General features: G+C 39.2%; 1 protein-coding gene across 2 annotated transcripts in view; it reads right to left on the bottom strand.

Moving 5' to 3' along the window:
• Window positions 1–885: 885 nt before the first annotated feature.
• The window catches only part of TRMT1L (tRNA methyltransferase 1 like), a 30,333-nt gene continuing 13,630 nt past the window's right edge, over window positions 886–17,588 (bottom strand). For both annotated transcript variants that reach the window (XM_063134794.1, XM_063134801.1), the window contains exons 3-16: window positions 15,852–15,962; window positions 14,675–14,788; window positions 14,330–14,394; window positions 12,726–12,852; window positions 11,076–11,199; window positions 10,646–10,725; window positions 9,602–9,851; window positions 7,523–7,735; window positions 6,210–6,400; window positions 5,513–5,591; window positions 3,144–3,310; window positions 1,966–2,025; window positions 1,563–1,689; window positions 886–1,478 (exon numbers count right to left, since the gene is read on the bottom strand). In XM_063134794.1, coding sequence (XP_062990864.1) covers window positions 1,253–1,478; window positions 1,563–1,689; window positions 1,966–2,025; window positions 3,144–3,310; window positions 5,513–5,591; window positions 6,210–6,400; window positions 7,523–7,735; window positions 9,602–9,851; window positions 10,646–10,725; window positions 11,076–11,199; window positions 12,726–12,852; window positions 14,330–14,394; window positions 14,675–14,788; window positions 15,852–15,962 — 1,934 coding nt within the window. In that variant the 3' untranslated portion in view covers window positions 886–1,252. The remainder of the gene's footprint in view (window positions 1,479–1,562; window positions 1,690–1,965; window positions 2,026–3,143; window positions 3,311–5,512; window positions 5,592–6,209; window positions 6,401–7,522; window positions 7,736–9,601; window positions 9,852–10,645; window positions 10,726–11,075; window positions 11,200–12,725; window positions 12,853–14,329; window positions 14,395–14,674; window positions 14,789–15,851; window positions 15,963–17,588) is intronic.

Raw genomic sequence — 17,588 nt, forward strand, 5'->3', positions numbered from 1 at the left:
TGGGGCATTTTGGAATCACAGCAATCCTCAAAAGTCCGGGACTTCTTGAGCACAGGATCATCAAGGGTGAGAAACTTCAAGGAGGAATCCAGTCCTGAAGCAGGTGGTTACTTCCTGACGATGTAAAATATGATTTAAATCAATGCCCTTCTGTGGTGGAACCTTGCTGATCTGCCCTAGATTTGTGCAGGTGACTGTTTCCTCATTACCCATTATTCCAGTGTAATTTGGGAAGAAGGGAATCTCGAACCACATTTATGTTTCCTTGTTTGTGGCTTTAGAGGGGGACAGAGATTCTGATTTTTCTGCTTCTACTGCCATGTGAGGTAAGTAAATTCTACAGCTTCTCACACAGCAGCAGCCAGTGAACACAGAAGTGTGCGTAATTGTCTTTGTACATTTACATGAGGAATAAAACACTGGGGACTCCGAGACGGTTTAGAAGGGCAGGGCCCTACATTCAATGTATTTGGCAAATGCTGATAAGGTACTTGAAGCGTCTCAGGAGTTGATTCCATTGAAAATAGGTAACCTTAGTGCTTTATGACTGCACCCAAATTGTTCAGAAACAACTGTGTATGTTACTAATGCTATTCCAGATGCAATCCCATTATATGATAAACACCTAATCGTTATAGGAAGCAATTAGTGAAATGCACTGGAGTGTGCCAAATATAAAAATTAGAAGGAAATCCAGATTAGCATCTGGGTATTTACACTAATCCTGATAAAAGTATGCTAATCTAGCTATGAGGTTGAGAACACCTACTTTTGTAGGAAAGCACCTGGTCCAGGCTTGCTGAGTTACATTCTTCATATTAGACTTTTCTTAAAGTAGTGCTAAATGGGAGTCCTTAGCCAGAGCTGAAATCTAATAAACTGAAATTCAGCAAAAGAGAGAACACTTTATTGGTAGGTGCTACCAGTCTTAAACACACTTGGTGTCCCCCAACCTCCCCACCGTATTATCCTCTTAAGCAATATTATACATCTGAACAAGGAATCACAAGAGTGGGGAAAGTCAGGGTAGTTGCAAAATTCAATAGCCTAAAAGGAAGCATTGGATGAAATTAACTTGCAGTTGAATTGTGATACTAACTGGAACATACGTGACTGTTCAATTTTTTTTTCTAAAAATGTCCTGAAACATTGAGCAGTCACACATAAAATTCTATATTCTGAGAGACTTGGCTCAGTTATACGTCTCAATACAGATCTTCAATAAAAAATACGTTTTGCCAGAAATGTCACTTTACATGCTTTCTTCTGCAAAGTCACCTTCAGCTCCTGTCTGCGAATCCTCAGAGGTTTGCAGAGAGCCTTCAGCTTGCCCTCCCATATATGTAGGTGTGCTGTACTTCACAAGAATAGATTTAAACTGCACCAGGGGAGCATTGGTGCGAACGCCCATGGGGTCAAAATGTGTTCGGCTTACTCGATAGCCAGCTTGAGAGAGATAGTGCAAGAACTTATTTAACCTGCAGAGAAAATGTAAAAGCATATAGTAAATGTCTTCGCCCCCATTCATGCATTCATGCATTTTAAAATAACAGGATACTTACTTTGGCATGTTCATTCCCTTAATGCTGTGTCTATGGATATTGTAATAAAAAGCAGGAAGTTCAGCATTACTCTCCAGCTTTTGGCGCTTTGCTCCATTTTGGCTAATTTCATTTCTTTTTCCTTTCCCTGGAACATGAGAGACGCTTTAAGTTCAGATAAGGTTTGTGGTTTTTTTTATCTAGCAGGCCCAACACAAAGCAAAGGAACAAAATATAAAAAATAAGCTTAAGGGTGCTATGTCAATAAATACCATAAAGGATAGTAAATCCAGATATTCTGAACTATGACCCAACTTTATGCTGTACTTTCTAGAACTAGTTTGTTGCAGTTCCTTCTAAATGAAAATCTCCTGGATAATCAGTGTTTGGTTGTGGATACAGTGCTAAATTGACAGCTACCTACCATGTACAACGTAGTAATCAGCTGCAGGATCAGGTGTCTTAATAAACACACCACACTCTTCTAAAATACAAGGAAATTGGTGTTACATTTTGATTATTATAGGAGAATAAATTTAGTTTTGAAATAATGGCTACGTTAAAAGAAAAATTCAGCTAAATTTGGCTACCTTTATAGCAATAAGATTTAGGAGTTCAGTTACATGACTAACTCACAATGACACATTTAAGTGGGATGGCATATACTGAAATCTTGGAGCTTGGGGAATATATGTGGGTTTTGTGGCCTTTACACACTTTGCTGACACCTACAAGTTGTCTGATAATGTACCATGTGTGTTAATGCATTGCATGTCACTTTCCATCCACCAAGCTGACAAAATGAGGTTGTGTCTGTTTTGCTGATACTGTTTGTCAAACTTGCATGTTGTAGTTGGGGGCACTGTTGCTATTTAAGAATCCACCAGGAAGCTACCTTTACAGGAGAAGTCATTATTGCACATACACAGGAAGTCTCTAATTCTCAAGTCTTTGACTGAAGAGGCTAACGAGAGCAAATCCACTCTTTGTCCAAGACTTGTCTCATGACATAATCATAGCTGCTACTGATGTTTATGGAGTTCTGTAACAATGCATGATGGAAAATAAGCCTGCAAAGTGAGGTAGTCATGAATTCTGAAGAGGCAAATTCTTTCTGCCATGTGCCAAAAACTGTTCAAAAAGACAAGGCTGTCAGCTAAGCATATACAATAGTTCTCTAGTATATTTAGTTTGCAGACTTGAATGACTCTGCAATAATCTGGCACTTCATGCCTATGGAACATTTCCATAGTGCTATAAAAACTGATAATACTTCTCTTACTCAAGGGGAAGATCAGGTATCAGGCAGAATAAAGGATTAGTGGAAAGGAAATATTTTACTACTTTAGGAGACTGGGGCTGTTGTCTTTCCATAATAGTTAAAGCCATCTTGACAAGATTAAAGATGTGAAGAACCACTTCAGTATTTGAAGATCATGAGTGTCCTACAATTAGCAAGATTATTCTGTAATACCATCTGTAGGTCAGCGAGTTGAATAGTAATCCCTTTTTGGGTTTACATACTAAGTCTTGCCATTACTTCTCCTGTTGCTTCTTTTTAACTAACAAGATTTTGTAAAGCTTGTGACTCTGTCTTCTCACCTTGTTTGTTCTGGCTGCTAGGGCCATGAATTGAAAACTGCTTGAGTGTTGTGCACTCTGCTTCACAGATTAGTGTTTTTAGAAGTGTCTGGATGTCTTCTAAACCATACTGAACTGCTTCAAACAACATTCTTCTGAGAAATCCAGTGTTGAAGAGGGATCCTGACCTGGAAGATAACAGAACTGCACTATCTATCTAGAGAAATTTTATTTTAAGTTTGTTTTGAGGAGATTTAAAGGGTTTTTCTGGAAAGGATCAGCCTGTTCAGCAATTATTAAGCAATTACTTAAAAAAAAAAACCAAGGAAGTTGGCAACTTCACCATGGTGATTATTGGTGAAATGAAACTAACTTAATTGGTTCTTATTATTCTTGTGTAAAAGTGACATCACACACACAACTGGTACAGATCTAACACTGGCTCACTGGAAGTCATGGCTTGCAAATCATAAGCTTGCCTCAGGAATGTCTGCTCCTTCCCCCTCTGGATGAATTTCTTTTCCTCCTTTAATTTCCAAGTATTAACCATGTTTTTGTATTATAGTTGCACTGATGCACAAACCAGGATCCCATGTATACATGGTTTCAATTTCTTGTTCAGAAGGGATCTTCACCTGTTAAACAAAATGCCTCTGTATATGAGCCTGCAGTTGTCCTTGTCAAATCTCAGACAAGAGAAATGTGACCTCCTACTTAGGGGAAGCTGCAGTATAACCATGCAATTTCTACAGGAATGTCTAAACTTTGCATGATTGTTTTAAAAAATTAAAAGGTTATGGCCAGAAAAGCTGACATCAATCATGTAAGTCTGCATATATTGCTTATTTTGTTTCTAATCCTCACATACTTTCTCCTGACACTTGGAAATAAAGTCAATGACTATCCAGTAGAGCATAAAAAAATATTTTATTGATGCTACATTCCAAAAGCATAGACACAAGAGCTATTGGGGTCTACTGGATCCAACAGAACTCAATTTTAAGTTCTCAAAGCCCTGGAGGAGAAATACCGGCCTCATAACAGAAATGACTACTTAGCTCATAGTAAATAATGAAAAGGGACATATAGCCTACTATGTTCTCTCCCTGGCCTTCCCCCCCCCCCCCCCGCCCCGAAGAATATTACAAATTAAATCAGCAGTATAACACACACACTCCTGTGCTAAGATAGCACCAATTTGGAAGAGAATTAACCCTGAGGGTAAAATTTATTGCTGGGGACCCTTTAACGCAACCGAATATAGAGGTGATTTTTTTTTTACAAAAACAGGAAAAGTGCTCCAGTGGTCTTGAAGTGCTATAACCACATACACAAAAGTGAAATTACCATACAGGTGTAGTGCTATGTTATTTACTTTATTTTGAAATAAGCTTGCCAAATACCCTCCTTAATAAGTAGGCTGTGAAGAATTTTCTAAGCAAGTTTCAAACTGGTATTGAAAAATAATAGGGAGCTTTAATATAACAGCAAATTGCTTAATGTGTCTTGATGTTTCCCCACAAGCATTGAAAGAACAAATCATTTTTCATATAAGATAAACATTCATGAAACAAATTGAATGCAACAATTGTTTGAATTTTATTACTATTTTTCATTCAATTTCTGTTATGAATATTTCCATATTATATTAATTATGGTGGGGGGTTTTAGTGCCCTTGAGGAAGGTTTCCATCAAAACCTGTTGGACAACTTACTTATTTTGTTGAAGTTTTCTATTATATTTTCAATACCATTGCCTTTTTAAAATCTCTTGTTTTAGGTACTGCCGTCTTTCTTTCAGCCTTTTCCAAGGCCTACGAGGAATGTGGTTTTTTGGTGAACAACATCTGGGAGGCCATTCCATCCACAACCCTAGCTTCTGGCTGGTGCTCTCTTGACTTTACACAATGATAGATTAGTATTAAGGGCTAAAAACACTTTCAGTATAGGGGAAACCAAGTGGAGGGGGGAATAAGAAAGTGGAATCGGGAACATATTATTTTATGCTTGGTTGCAGGCTTTCTGTGCAATCCTATACATGTCTATTCAGAAGTAACACCTGTTAGGCTTAATGGGGCTTACTGCCAGATAAGTGAGTTGGGGACTGCAGCCTTAAATGCAAGAGGGCATGGGAAATAGATGTTTCGTTAGCTTCCTAGCCCTGCTTCTCATCTGTCTTAGTAAAGCTCCCGAAAGTGAATAAAGAACAATATGATTCTCCCAGGAATGAAGCTGGGAAGAGGTCATGTGATGTTATCACTGCCTTCACAGCCACCTCTTATTTTACTGAACTGGAAAGTGCCTTCACTCCAACCTGAGGCAATGGGCTGTCAGAAAGCAGCCTTCTCAGGGATGCTCATGCCTATTCGAGAATGAAGAAATATACATACCACAGAGGACCAAGTTCAATTGCTGTCTTGCCCGTCATACGGCTATAGCAGTCACATGGGAGCTGGCGATAAGGATTCTCTGTTGGAAAAGCAGTGCCAGCATTTATTTTCCAAACTAGTGTGTCCATGAGCAGAATGGAAACTTGAAGCTTAATAAGTATTAATTGTAAAAAAAATGATTAAAAAAATAACATTATGTTATCCTCACAAGAGTCAGAGGCTGGCCCAAAGTCACCCAGGGACTAGAACCTGGGTCCCCCGAGTCCCAGTCTAACTCAAGTACTATACCACATTGGCTCTCTTTAAAGGCTTGACTATACTTCACACACTTTTTAGTACTTTCAGCACAACCCTCTACATCTACTCAGAAGTCCCACTGAGGTCAATGGAGCGTAAGTGGGTACAGGAGTGCAATCTACACTTGTAGAGTGAATGGCTGTCAGGGATCTCTTTGATATTATTATTTTTATTTTCTGGCTCTTTCATTTCTTGGTTTTATTCTATTTTAATGTTTTTTTATTGTTAGCTGCCTTAGGCTGCAGAAGGAAAGGCAGGGTATAAATCCCTTAAATAAAAGAAGAGTTATGCTGGACTATCATAACAAAAGTGCCAAAAAATTCTGTGGCACAGAGGTTAAGTAGATAAAAGGTTACTAGAACCTCACTGATAACTACATGAAGTTATAATATATGGTTACCTTCTATCATGTTGCCCTCTCTCTTGAACACCCTCTCTTCACACCACTGGCAGTGGATTAGGTATCGAATTTTCTTGACAGTATCATCTGCAAGAGAGGGTCCTCTCAATACTCTCACCTGCACTAGGACAAAATGTTCAAGAGCCACCGCGAGCAAAACTTCAATGCCTTTGTTGCATCGAGCAGCAGCTCTGCAAAAAAAGATACACTATAATTAGCAGAACTCAGCAAAGGTTAACTCTCTTCCTACATGTCCAACTTTATGCACAAGTTCTAATTTCTGAATACCTCTGATGGGCTGTGAACTCTTGCAATCCCAGCATGCTGTTTCCATCCACTTCTCGGCATGGCTTTCGCTATTGTGATGCCATTTAATTAGTTCTTGAGTATAAAAAAATGACTTAATATAATTGAATCCAAAATACTAAGAAGCATTGGTCAAGTTGCTTTGTAAACATAATGGGGTTCCATCCAACACTGTGCAAGTGGGCTTCTGCTCAAATAGAACTTTCCCTTCCTCTTCTCGCCCCTGCAGCCCCCCATCTGCTCTGGAGAGTTTCCCAGTGCTCCAGAACGGGGAGGGGGGAATCCCCCCTCTTCCTATTCCACTGACAGCCGCTTTTTGTCAATGGAGCAACACCAGTTGGATATCACTCATGAGTACCTTCTTGGAATTACAATCCCGAAATCAATGTAAAATGATACCATTTGCCTCTGAAGAATACAAATTTCCTACCTAGTTTCAAATGGAAGCCATTTCCACAACCTGTTTCAGTTCCTGCTTAGTTATGGAATAACTCCTCTAGTGGACATAGTAGTACAACGCTGTGATTTAGCTGTTCTACATTTACTGAAGCTTCTCTGTATAGACAACAGAAAGTTAGCACAGACCATCTAAATGAGGTAAAGGCAAATGCAAAGATCTCTCCAAACTTCTGCATTTTTGCACCCTAGGCCTGCACAACTTGCAGTCACGAAGATGTATGCAAGCTACCAGCCGTTTATGCTGGTCACTGCGGATGCAAGGAATTCCCGTTCTTGCTGCCTGTTAGGGGATCGCTGGGCACCTAGCAACAACCGCACGGCTGGTGCTCTGCATTCAGCTTTTGGTGGGTCACAAGTTTGAACTACTTTTTGCCCTTGCATCATTTACACGACAGGATCCGATTTCTGAAGATTATTGGAAAGCAAGATGCTGAGAATCAACTTCCCACAGCCCCTACTAGAAATTTCAATTGGCAGTTAAGGAAAAACATTGCAACTGCCTCATACTGGAATTTGAGACCATTGCCATCTGTAAACTGTAACTGTACCTTGCCACTGCAGCAACTACCATCCTAGCAGCCATTTCCTTGTAGTACTCTGTCCTGACAATATTGCAACCATAGTGACGTTGGGCTACATGTTGGGCCTTTGAATAAAGAGAACTGATATCCGTTGACGTCACTGATACAATTCCAAGGTTTCTTACATTTCTGAAAGCTGCATCTAGATAGTTCACTGATGATCCAAATGGGTCCAGATGTCTGTAAGGTTGTGTAGCAGAGAAAATGCAAGAACATGTTAAGAATCATTCAGGGGGGAAAGATTGATGACATGATCCTAACTTTGTTCACCCAGAAATATGCCTCACTGAGGTCAACAGGACTAATTCCCAAGTAAGTCTGCTTAAGATCCCAGTTTTAGCTGCTATATTGCTAACATTCCTGATGAAAAAAGTCATGTCCATACTCATGCCAGAAATAAAAGAAAATGTGGATATACTAGCCACATCTCATTAAAATAGCAGGTGAGCCCACTGAAGTTTCATTTGTGAATAGAACCGCAGCTCAAGGGTGCAAAATGTTTTGTAAAACTCAAGTCCTAGCCAGATATTCTGGGAAAGGACAGAGACCAAAATGTAGTGGTAAGAGGATGGATCCAGTTCTTGCTTTCCTGTTCTAAAATGAAAGTGGGAGAGTAAAAGAATGAGCAACTTTTTGGTTGCAGGATTTGCTTGCAGTGCCCAGTGGTGGTCAGGGACACATGCTTACACGCGCTCTTCTCCTGACCCACCCATCCATATCGCAAGGATGGGCAGGTTTAAATCTCCTCTTCCCTGCCAGTTGAGATCAGGGGATGGGGTTATTGGGGTGGGGGGATTTAAAGCCTTCTCCCCCCACCTCACGGCAATCTTGATCCTGAACGTTGGGAGCTTCTGATGACTGAGATTGTTGCACTTTTGCTGTTGCCTGAAGTGCAATGCAGTTGGGATTATGGGGAAGCTACAATACAACTGCTGTTTGTTACAAGGCAGAATGTGTTACTCTTGCTAAATGTTAAGCATAACAAGAATTCTACACAAGAATGTAAGGTTTCTTTGGTGACTTAGGTCATCTTTTGTGGGGTTTGTCTGCTAGGGCACTGAAATGGTTCTACCACCCAACAGCCGCATTGGAGAAGGGTGACGGTTCTTAAGGAAAGCATGTAAATATGAAGTACGGGGAAAAGACCCGCAATTTTTATATTGGGGAAAAAGTGTGTCTTAGAATCGAAGAAATAGGGTAGTCAGCAGGGGTTTCGGACTTGTTTAACAGTAGGAATAACAAAATGACTTTTTCTATGTAAATTAGACTGTGGAAATGAAGAAACTTGGGGTAACCAAGAATTGACTTTTGTGTGATTATGAGCTGGTACTGAAAACAAACTCCTAGTCTCAGAATGTGCTGAGAGACATTCTGTTTGTTAATTCTAGACATGTGGTTTGTTTGTTTTTTCACCTGGCTCTGCTTGGTGGATCTTGAGGTTCTGGTAAAAATGAAGTAGATTCAGCAGCGTCAAGTTTTCCCAACCCTGCAGTCAACTTAGACTTCTCCAGCCAACCACTCTTTTAAGACTGCCTCTTCTTTTGACAGCACACAGAGGTGAACAAGAAACCACGGTAGCATAAATTAAGCAATAAATGTTTCATATTTTCTCTAAGCAGAATCTTCACTTGAGTTGAGTGGGAATTCCATCAGGAATTATTCCCAGCTTTAAATGTTTCAGTAACATGAATGTTGTTTTCATTTTTTAGATATTGGGAGGGCTTATAAAGTTTTGCTCAATTAAAGTTTATAGCATTGGCAGCATGTATCTCAAAGTCCTGTTAAGGCATAGCAACATGCTGCTGAAACTTCTACAATGGAAATTGGTTTGTTAGCTTAATTCATCATATACAAACTTTCATCAGTGGGGCAAATAGGGTGTTTCATACAATTTAAGTTTTAGTTTATTTATATTGATATATACTTTATATAGTATTACCAATATAGGTGTTCCACACCTCAGCTATTTCCCAGTTAGAGTTTGGTAAGTGTTGGGGAATGGGGGTGGAGGGGGGGGGGGTGATCAAAAAGACAGGTGCCACTTACATAAAATCAAATGCTCTCAAATGCATGATGACATTGGCATCCATTTTTGTCACCTCAATAGCAGGCAAGTTTGCGTCTCCTTCTTCCATTGTTTCATCACAGTCCTCCTCCTCCTTGATGTTCATTACCACTTTCATCTTATTTAAATAACAGTTCTCCTGTATCATTGTCACAGAATTTTGATTGTAATCATTAATTGTGACTTTCACAGAATTTCCAAGATGCTTTGCCCACTGTAATCCCATTATACCTGGAGGGCAAGAAGTGTATACAGTCAGAAGCAAGCAACAAGTTAAGAACTTGCTCCAGTGGAACGTATTCCACAGAAACAGGCCCATCTTCTCAATGCACACAGCTCAAATTGAAAGATTTTAAGTCCTGCCTAAGAAATATGCAGATACTGGCTCATACTAAGGCTATCAAATGAACAGGACTATTACAAATTCTATTCCAAATATGTATGCATTTCTAAGATTAACATCTCTCCTCTCCTTTCCTGGAATACTAGGGGAACTAACTGAACAATAGTCCAATCCTAAGCATGCCTACTCAGAAAGAAATCATACTGACCTCAATGGATTGACTCCCTAGTAAATGTGCTTAGGATTGTCTAAGAAAGCAATCCTATGCTCCTTAGGTAGCATCTGGGGGACATAGAATTATTTGGTTTCCTGGCTCAGAGATCAGAAACAGGACACTGACCTCTGAACCAGGACCCTTCCCTTCTTCTTAGCTGGTGTGGAGAGAACCACGCCAGCTACATCCCTATGCTCAGAAAACAGAACACGTTGATGGGGAAATGGGGCATTCCTGGGGGCGGCGAGGGGAGGAGACCGGGGAGCCAACCATGCAACAAATTCTATATCTACCCAGACCCCTTCCCTCCCCCTCTCCAAAGCCTCTGCTGGACTGGTGAAAACACCCGTTGAGCTTATACGCAGAGCAGGAGGTGCAAAGGATGAATCACATAAGAGTGCATCCTAAATGCACGTTTCCCCTTTCCAAGTTACACAAAATGAATCGAAGCAAAGAACACCAGACTACCAGTGGCTCCAAATGCATCCAGACACTTCAAAGGTTTCCGTTCCTCAGCTAGGACAGCTAAAGCACAGACTATAAGTTGCCTAAAAGAGGAAGAAAAAGATACCTTAATTGAAATAAATGTAAATTAGGCATCCCAATTTAAGGAGAGTTTCTGGAAAAGATAAAATAAAAACTACAAATATAACATTAGTGTTTTTTCTGTAATTATCGTTTGTATTATTTAGATATATCTAGAGTATTAAGATTTTTGGTAGGACTTAAACTTCCTAGTATTATGATATCACAGTGCACAGTGTTTTCTGTTTGCTAGCATGTCCATGCCCAAGGCGTGTCCAACCACCTACTGGCTTCAGTTAATATTAAAATCTATGATAAAACTATTAGTAAAATCCTTCCCCAAACAATCCCATAAAATTATATAAATTCTTACCTGTTAAGTTTCATTTTGGGATTAAAGTACGAATCCGTTTTCTGTGGTGTTGAATAGTTAGGAAGGACTTGTACATCTGTGTCTGCTTCTTTCAGTATTTCATATGTAGATTTAGGAGCAGGGGCTAAGAATAATTTTCAGAATGAAAGAGCATGAGAGACTATAGCCCAATTCAATCAATCATTCAAAGCTTCATAAACTATAGATAAAAACTTGGCTTCTTAACTAATTATCCTGGTATGTTAACTAACCTTAAACCAGAATATCCAATTTGGACATAACAGCGAGCTCTGGCTTAATTCAAGACAGAAACAAAGCTATAAGGTGGCATGTGATGGGAGGGACTAGGGGTGAGTACTTGACCCTGGTGCTTGTTCCCGGCTTCTTAAACCTGTTTATGAAGCCCCCAAACAATTGCCTGAACTAGGGCTATGTACATTTACATGTTCTATAAAGTTCAAGAACCACCAAGATAATTAGATCTACAGTAAACACAGAATATGGTAGTCCTCAAACAAAAGATACCTTCAAAAATAAGCATGCATTCTCAGAACACTCACAAACTCTGTTCTACTATAGGGTGGGAGAAATTGCCAAATGTCATCATACTAAAGGGCTCTGAAAGTTGTGCTTGGATTCAGTCACATTCCTTGAAGCAACTCCTTCCTTATCAGAAAAAGAGAGTAGGAGATCTAATCAAATAGCAAAAAGTTGCAATGGAGCCTTCGAAGACATACTAGGTACAGTTTGATAAACCAAGTTTCTGAGTCCTTCAACAACAAAAAATTGGGGTGACAACCAAAGGACATATTCTTTGTCTTCAGGTAAGAACTTGGCTATGAAATATGATCCTTGTATGACATTTCTTTCACCAGGACTACACCTAAAGATACGTGTTCTGGTTTACATGTAGGTCTTTTGCTGGCTTTTAATATTAAAAAGAATACTGATATAGCACACTATATTATGCCCCATTTAATAATCAAATTCATCATGTTTAGACAAATGAGCTCATAACATTTTTTTTTAAAAAAAATGCCTTTAAATGAGGGACAGGGCCTTTTTGGTGGTGGCCTCCAGACTATGGAATGATCTCCCTGACGAGGCTCGCCTGGCACCAACGCTGCTATCTTTCCAGTGCCAGGTTAAGACTTTCCTCTTTGCCCAGGCATATGGCAGCACATCTTAATCACCCACATGTTTAGTTTTTAATAGTTTTTAATGCTTTATGTGTATACGTTCTGTGTTTTAGAATTTTAAAGTTTGTATACTCGTTTTTATCTTAATTTTAGAATTTTTGTAAATCGCCCAGAGAGCCCCGGCTATGGGGGTGGTATATAAGTGTAATAAATAAATAAATAAATAAATAAATAAATAAAATAATGTTACTAGAGACAAAGTGCTAAACTTTAATGCATTCCCTTAACCATTTTGTGGTTAAGCAGCATGGTTTACCATGTTGTCTGAGCCAGGTCAATGGAAACTTGGAATTTTTTGTAGATTTATGCCTTTATGGCTTGAACAAGAATATAGTTTCACACACAGAGTTTCACTTATTCTAGTATCACATATTCCACCTATCCAATTTTGATTCAATGATCAAAATACAAGTTCATCTGGTAGAAATAACAGGGATGCTTAAATACTTACCTGGAATAAACCTTGATTCAGTTTCTCCTTTATTAACATGGCGTTTAATATGCCCTATCATATCAGTCCTTCGGTTAATGGTTGCTGAACAAATAATGCAGTGATAATGGGCTCCCATCTTTAAGATCTACAATACATAACGCATGCAGATTTTATTATAAAAGCCTTTTATTAACATACCACATACAACAAAAGTAGTAAGAACCCTAATACATAAGCTATAGTTGATACTACCAAGAACACTGCATTTTGATCCTTGAATTGAGCAATAAAGCTAAATGAGATTTATCATTTGATCATTGTATCAATGCTTATGTTTTAAGTTATTGACCCCCTATGAGACCAGTAAGTCCTAAAGCTTTTATTAAAGTGGCTCACCAATTAAGTTTTGCTAGACTACTGCAATACATTCTATGTTGGGCTGCCTTTGGAAGCAGTTCAGGATGCACCTCACTTGATACCTCCCTCCAATTTGATGAGGAAATATTGATGAGCACTGGCTGAGTACAGTTCTCCAGCTAGCTGTGGATCCACCTAGTAGTAGTGCCATATAGCCACAATACTAATCAGAATATCAAGGGGCACTTTGTCAAATGTATAGTTTGCTGTAGTTTTAGATAAAGATTTTTAGATACTTCATTCAGAAGCTATATGGCAAATTCAACGAAAGAACCAAAAATGCTGTCTATCTGGTGTTCTATCCACAAGTACCTGTGAACAATAGTGGAGGTCTCAATTCATCTTTGTGGTACCAATGGTTCAGGTAAAATTCTAATAGAATCGGCGGAGGCAGAATGTGTGTCACATTGTCTCCCTATACATGCTACCTAAATGCAACACCGGTACTAGGTGAAATCAAGTACCTTAACTTCTAAACTTTTCTTCTCAGCCTGCTATGGGCTTTCTCAATCTGCTGTCCACTTACTTTCCACTTAATTCCCTATACCATAGTCAATACTATACCATATCCAAAGAGCATATTTTCAGTCAGGACAAGAGTATAATCTCTAGGCTAAGCTGTATGAAAAATGTAGGGTAAATGAGTCAATACAATATTCTATATACACTTGCTTGTTTTGAAGGACTCTCTTATAAAACTAAAACAATCTCTATCAAATGTCAAATAATAAACGGCCATGCTGTCATCCCACCAGGTCAAAAGAAATACAACATTCAGGTCTCCAGTATTTGAGGCGGTAAGCCTGTGTGCACCAGTTGCTGGGGAACATGGGTGGGAGGGTGCTGTTGCACCATGTCCTGCTTGTTCATCCCTGGCCAATGGCTGGTTGACCACTGTGTGAACAGAGTGCTGGACTAGATGGACCCTTGGTCTGATCCAGCATGGCACGTCTTATGTTCTTATCTATGGCTGTATATATTCAGTGAATCCTCCCCATTCCTACCTCAATTTGATATGGATGAGAAAATAGGTAAGGAAAATTAGGTCCACAAGAACAGCTCAGAGCCTCAGTTAACTAGTGAGCCCAAATTTTAAAACTAATGAGAAAAATGTACCACACAGAAGACTAAACTGTAACAGTTCATAATTTTTTTTCTCTTTTTGAAAAAAAGAAGAAGTACTTATATAGCTGAACATTTGTTACCTGGTCTTCAGCAACATTTGGTTTGACAGGGCGACAAGGTAAATGACATATGCACATTCTGCAGCCTGGAATGCAGAAAGGACAATAGCCGTCTTACAATTTGATGCAGATACAGAACAGACATGACAAAGTCAGTACATTCTCTTCTTTAGGGACCGTTATTTTAAACTATCCACAGTTACTTCTGAAACCAAGTATTTTAGCTATATCAACTTTATCACTTGAGTTAAAACTTTTAAAATGTCATAATTTATAATGAGGTATTCCTTGTCTTGGAACTTGAAGCACTGGGAAAGGAAAACTGAGTTGTGTTGGCATCAGCAATGGGATTGTAGCCACTTTTACCTTCAAATTCAACAGACACTTTCCAGTGGAGATTCTGAAGGTGGCGATGGAGCTTATGACCATAACAAGCTTTGAACTTCTCTTCAGGACAGAGCGGACAAGACTTCTTGGCAGCTGGTAATGCAAATTAGATCAAAAGTAGAAGAGATGCAGTAACACAGCCTCTTGCTTTCAAATCTCAATAGGAAATTATCTGAAGTTTCCTGGACGATGCTATTGACCTTTCAAACAACTGCTTCAAACAAAATGATTGTTCTAAGGAACTGATAAGGTCATTCCCATTGAGTTCAATGGGAATGACCTGCCAGGTAAATGTGCATAGGATTGCAGCCGAAGATAAGCTTTGCTAAACCTAAGGTTGACTATGGCAACAGCTACAATATCCAACCCCTATTCTATTTACCCATGCTTTTCCCCTCCTCCTCATGTTGTAAGCTGCCTGTCAGTAACTTTCCTCCCACCATCCTCTGTGGACAGGGCCTGTATCAAAGATGAGCATGATGGGGCACCTTCCAAGGGCCCATGCCCATGGAGAAGAGCCCCCTGGAGCGGCTGCTCCATCACTGCCATCTGCTTGTTCAGCTGCATCTTGCTCTGGCCTCCCCACAATGATGAGAGTGAGAAAGAGCAGCAGATGCTTGTTCACTGGCTCTCTGCCTGTCAAGCAAGCAGTAGCAATGATGAGAAAGAGGAGGAGCAAGAGCAATTGTTGACAATGGTAATGAGAAGGTAGACACAGTGAGAGAGGGGGCCCACTGAGAGTGTCTTGCCCAAGGGCCCTCAAAACCCTGGGGCTGGCGCTATCTGTGCAGCAAGGTCAAATGCATCTTCTGGCTTGGGTGTGGCAGCCAGGATAGAGCTACATGTGTAGCTCCCACAGTGTTGTTCTTGAATTACATTTACTTCTCTTGCTTTCTAATCTAATCCTTTTATTCACCAACATCTAAACCATCTGCCATAGTTCAATACATACAGCTCTAATCAGAGCTCATAACCCATTAGTGATGCACAAGTCTTATCTGGCTCCAAGAAGAAGGTCAACGATATACTTTTCACCCCAGACACGTAGGGGTTTTTTTTGCTGTAGTTGCCAGGTCAAGTATACTTCTAAGAGTCTAACACCACAAGCATTATCCTTCAGCCATATGTTGCTCAACTCTTGAGTTAGTTTAAATACCTGCCACTTGATGGTCTGCATTCTGGGGAACAGCTGAAATTAGGGAACCTTCCTTCAGGTCAGCCAGTTTCACTAAATCAGCAAGTGTCCTCTGGATTGAAATATGTTTCTCTAGAACAAAACAATTATTTTTTGTTGTATTTTTCAATTAATAAATTCAATTAACCTTTCAGTTAATTTTTTGTTGTTGTGTAGAAGTTTACAATTATCTGCTGCTTAATGTTTTTCCTCTAAACAGCCCTGTAGCAGTGTGTGCCCTGTATCACTACATCTATCCCCCCATAACCTGCATAATCACCAAAGCATAGTCCCCATAGATCTCCTACTACTATTACTGCATCCTCTTTGTAAAAACAAAGCAAAACAAATTAAAGATTAAAATATTTGAATTTCTATATTAAAAAACCCCTCAAATTAAATTTAGAACCACATAAATTGCAACAGAAATACAACATAAGCTAAATAGCACATGTGCTTTGGTTAATTGTGGTGGCAGTATATGAGTTAAAAGTGATCTCAATGCATCCTTTCTCTGCTCCCTTGCAAACCAAGGGAAAAAAGTGTTGGTGCTGTGCCTGTTCCTTTAAAATCTATTTCATCTTTTATTTTAACTCTTTGGTCTTCCTAACTAAGTGAAATGCTCCCCAGAATAAAGGGAAATTATTATAAATTGATATGGAGGTGGTATTTAACACCAGTAAGACTACACCAAATGGATAAAAAGTATTCTGTTTATTGTTGGAGAGGCTGTCAGGAAAAAGGCACTTATTTCCATATGTGGTGGACTTGTGAAGTTATTCAGAGGTTTTGGCAAATGGTATTCAAAGAGATAAATGATATAATGGGATGGAAGGTTAAGTTAGGGCCAAGGACAGCACTGTTATCAATACATGAAGGGATTAAATGTACACAAAATAGTAAAGAATTAATAAACAATTTATTAACTGCAGCTAGGTTAATAATTGCCAGGAATTGGAAGGAACAAAGGGATTATCAAATAGAAGAATGGTACAAAGAAGTCTGGGATATAGCTATTAATGACAAACTTACGTGTAGTATTAAAGTTAAGAGAGGATTATTGAAATGAAATTACTTTGATGAGGTTTGGAGTCCATTTGTTAAATTTGTACTGGAAAAAAGGAAAGGGAGTAAACTGGTGCAGGATACATTACAATTTTGGAAAGGAGAATAAGGGTCCCGGGGGTGGTGGTGCATGAGATAGTTCTATATTACTTTATCTAGTTTTTAAATTTTATTATTGTGGTATATTAAGTTGATGTAACATGATTATTGTATGTGTAATAAAATTCAAATAAAAACTATTTTTTTTAAAAGTGCATTTCAGAAGTGCTATAAATTTATTAGCCTATTTTGGCACTCAGCTTGTGATACTCCTTTGGGCATAACTTGGAATGTTTGGTGCTGACCACATTAGTTTATTGTGCAATCTTATGCATGTTCACTTGGAACTAAGAAAATCCAACAGTGTCATTTCACTGATGGACCGTCCAGAGCAGGTTTCAGGTGGCACAGATAGCTACAGAGGAGGGGAATTGCCTTCCTCCCAGTTTCAGTGATGGAAGCAGTTCTATCCGTGAAATGATACCTTTGGATCTCAACCTAAACCCCAACAGGCTTACTCCCTAATAAGTGTGTTTAGGATTGCAGTCTTAGAGGGTGATTCACTCACCACTTACACTCATTTGAGTGTGGCTACACTGGTTTTAAGTAATGCCA

This window comes from Elgaria multicarinata, chromosome 1 (assembly GCF_023053635.1).
Source record: "Elgaria multicarinata webbii isolate HBS135686 ecotype San Diego chromosome 1, rElgMul1.1.pri, whole genome shotgun sequence".
Classification (NCBI taxonomy): Eukaryota; Metazoa; Chordata; class Lepidosauria; order Squamata; family Anguidae; genus Elgaria; species Elgaria multicarinata.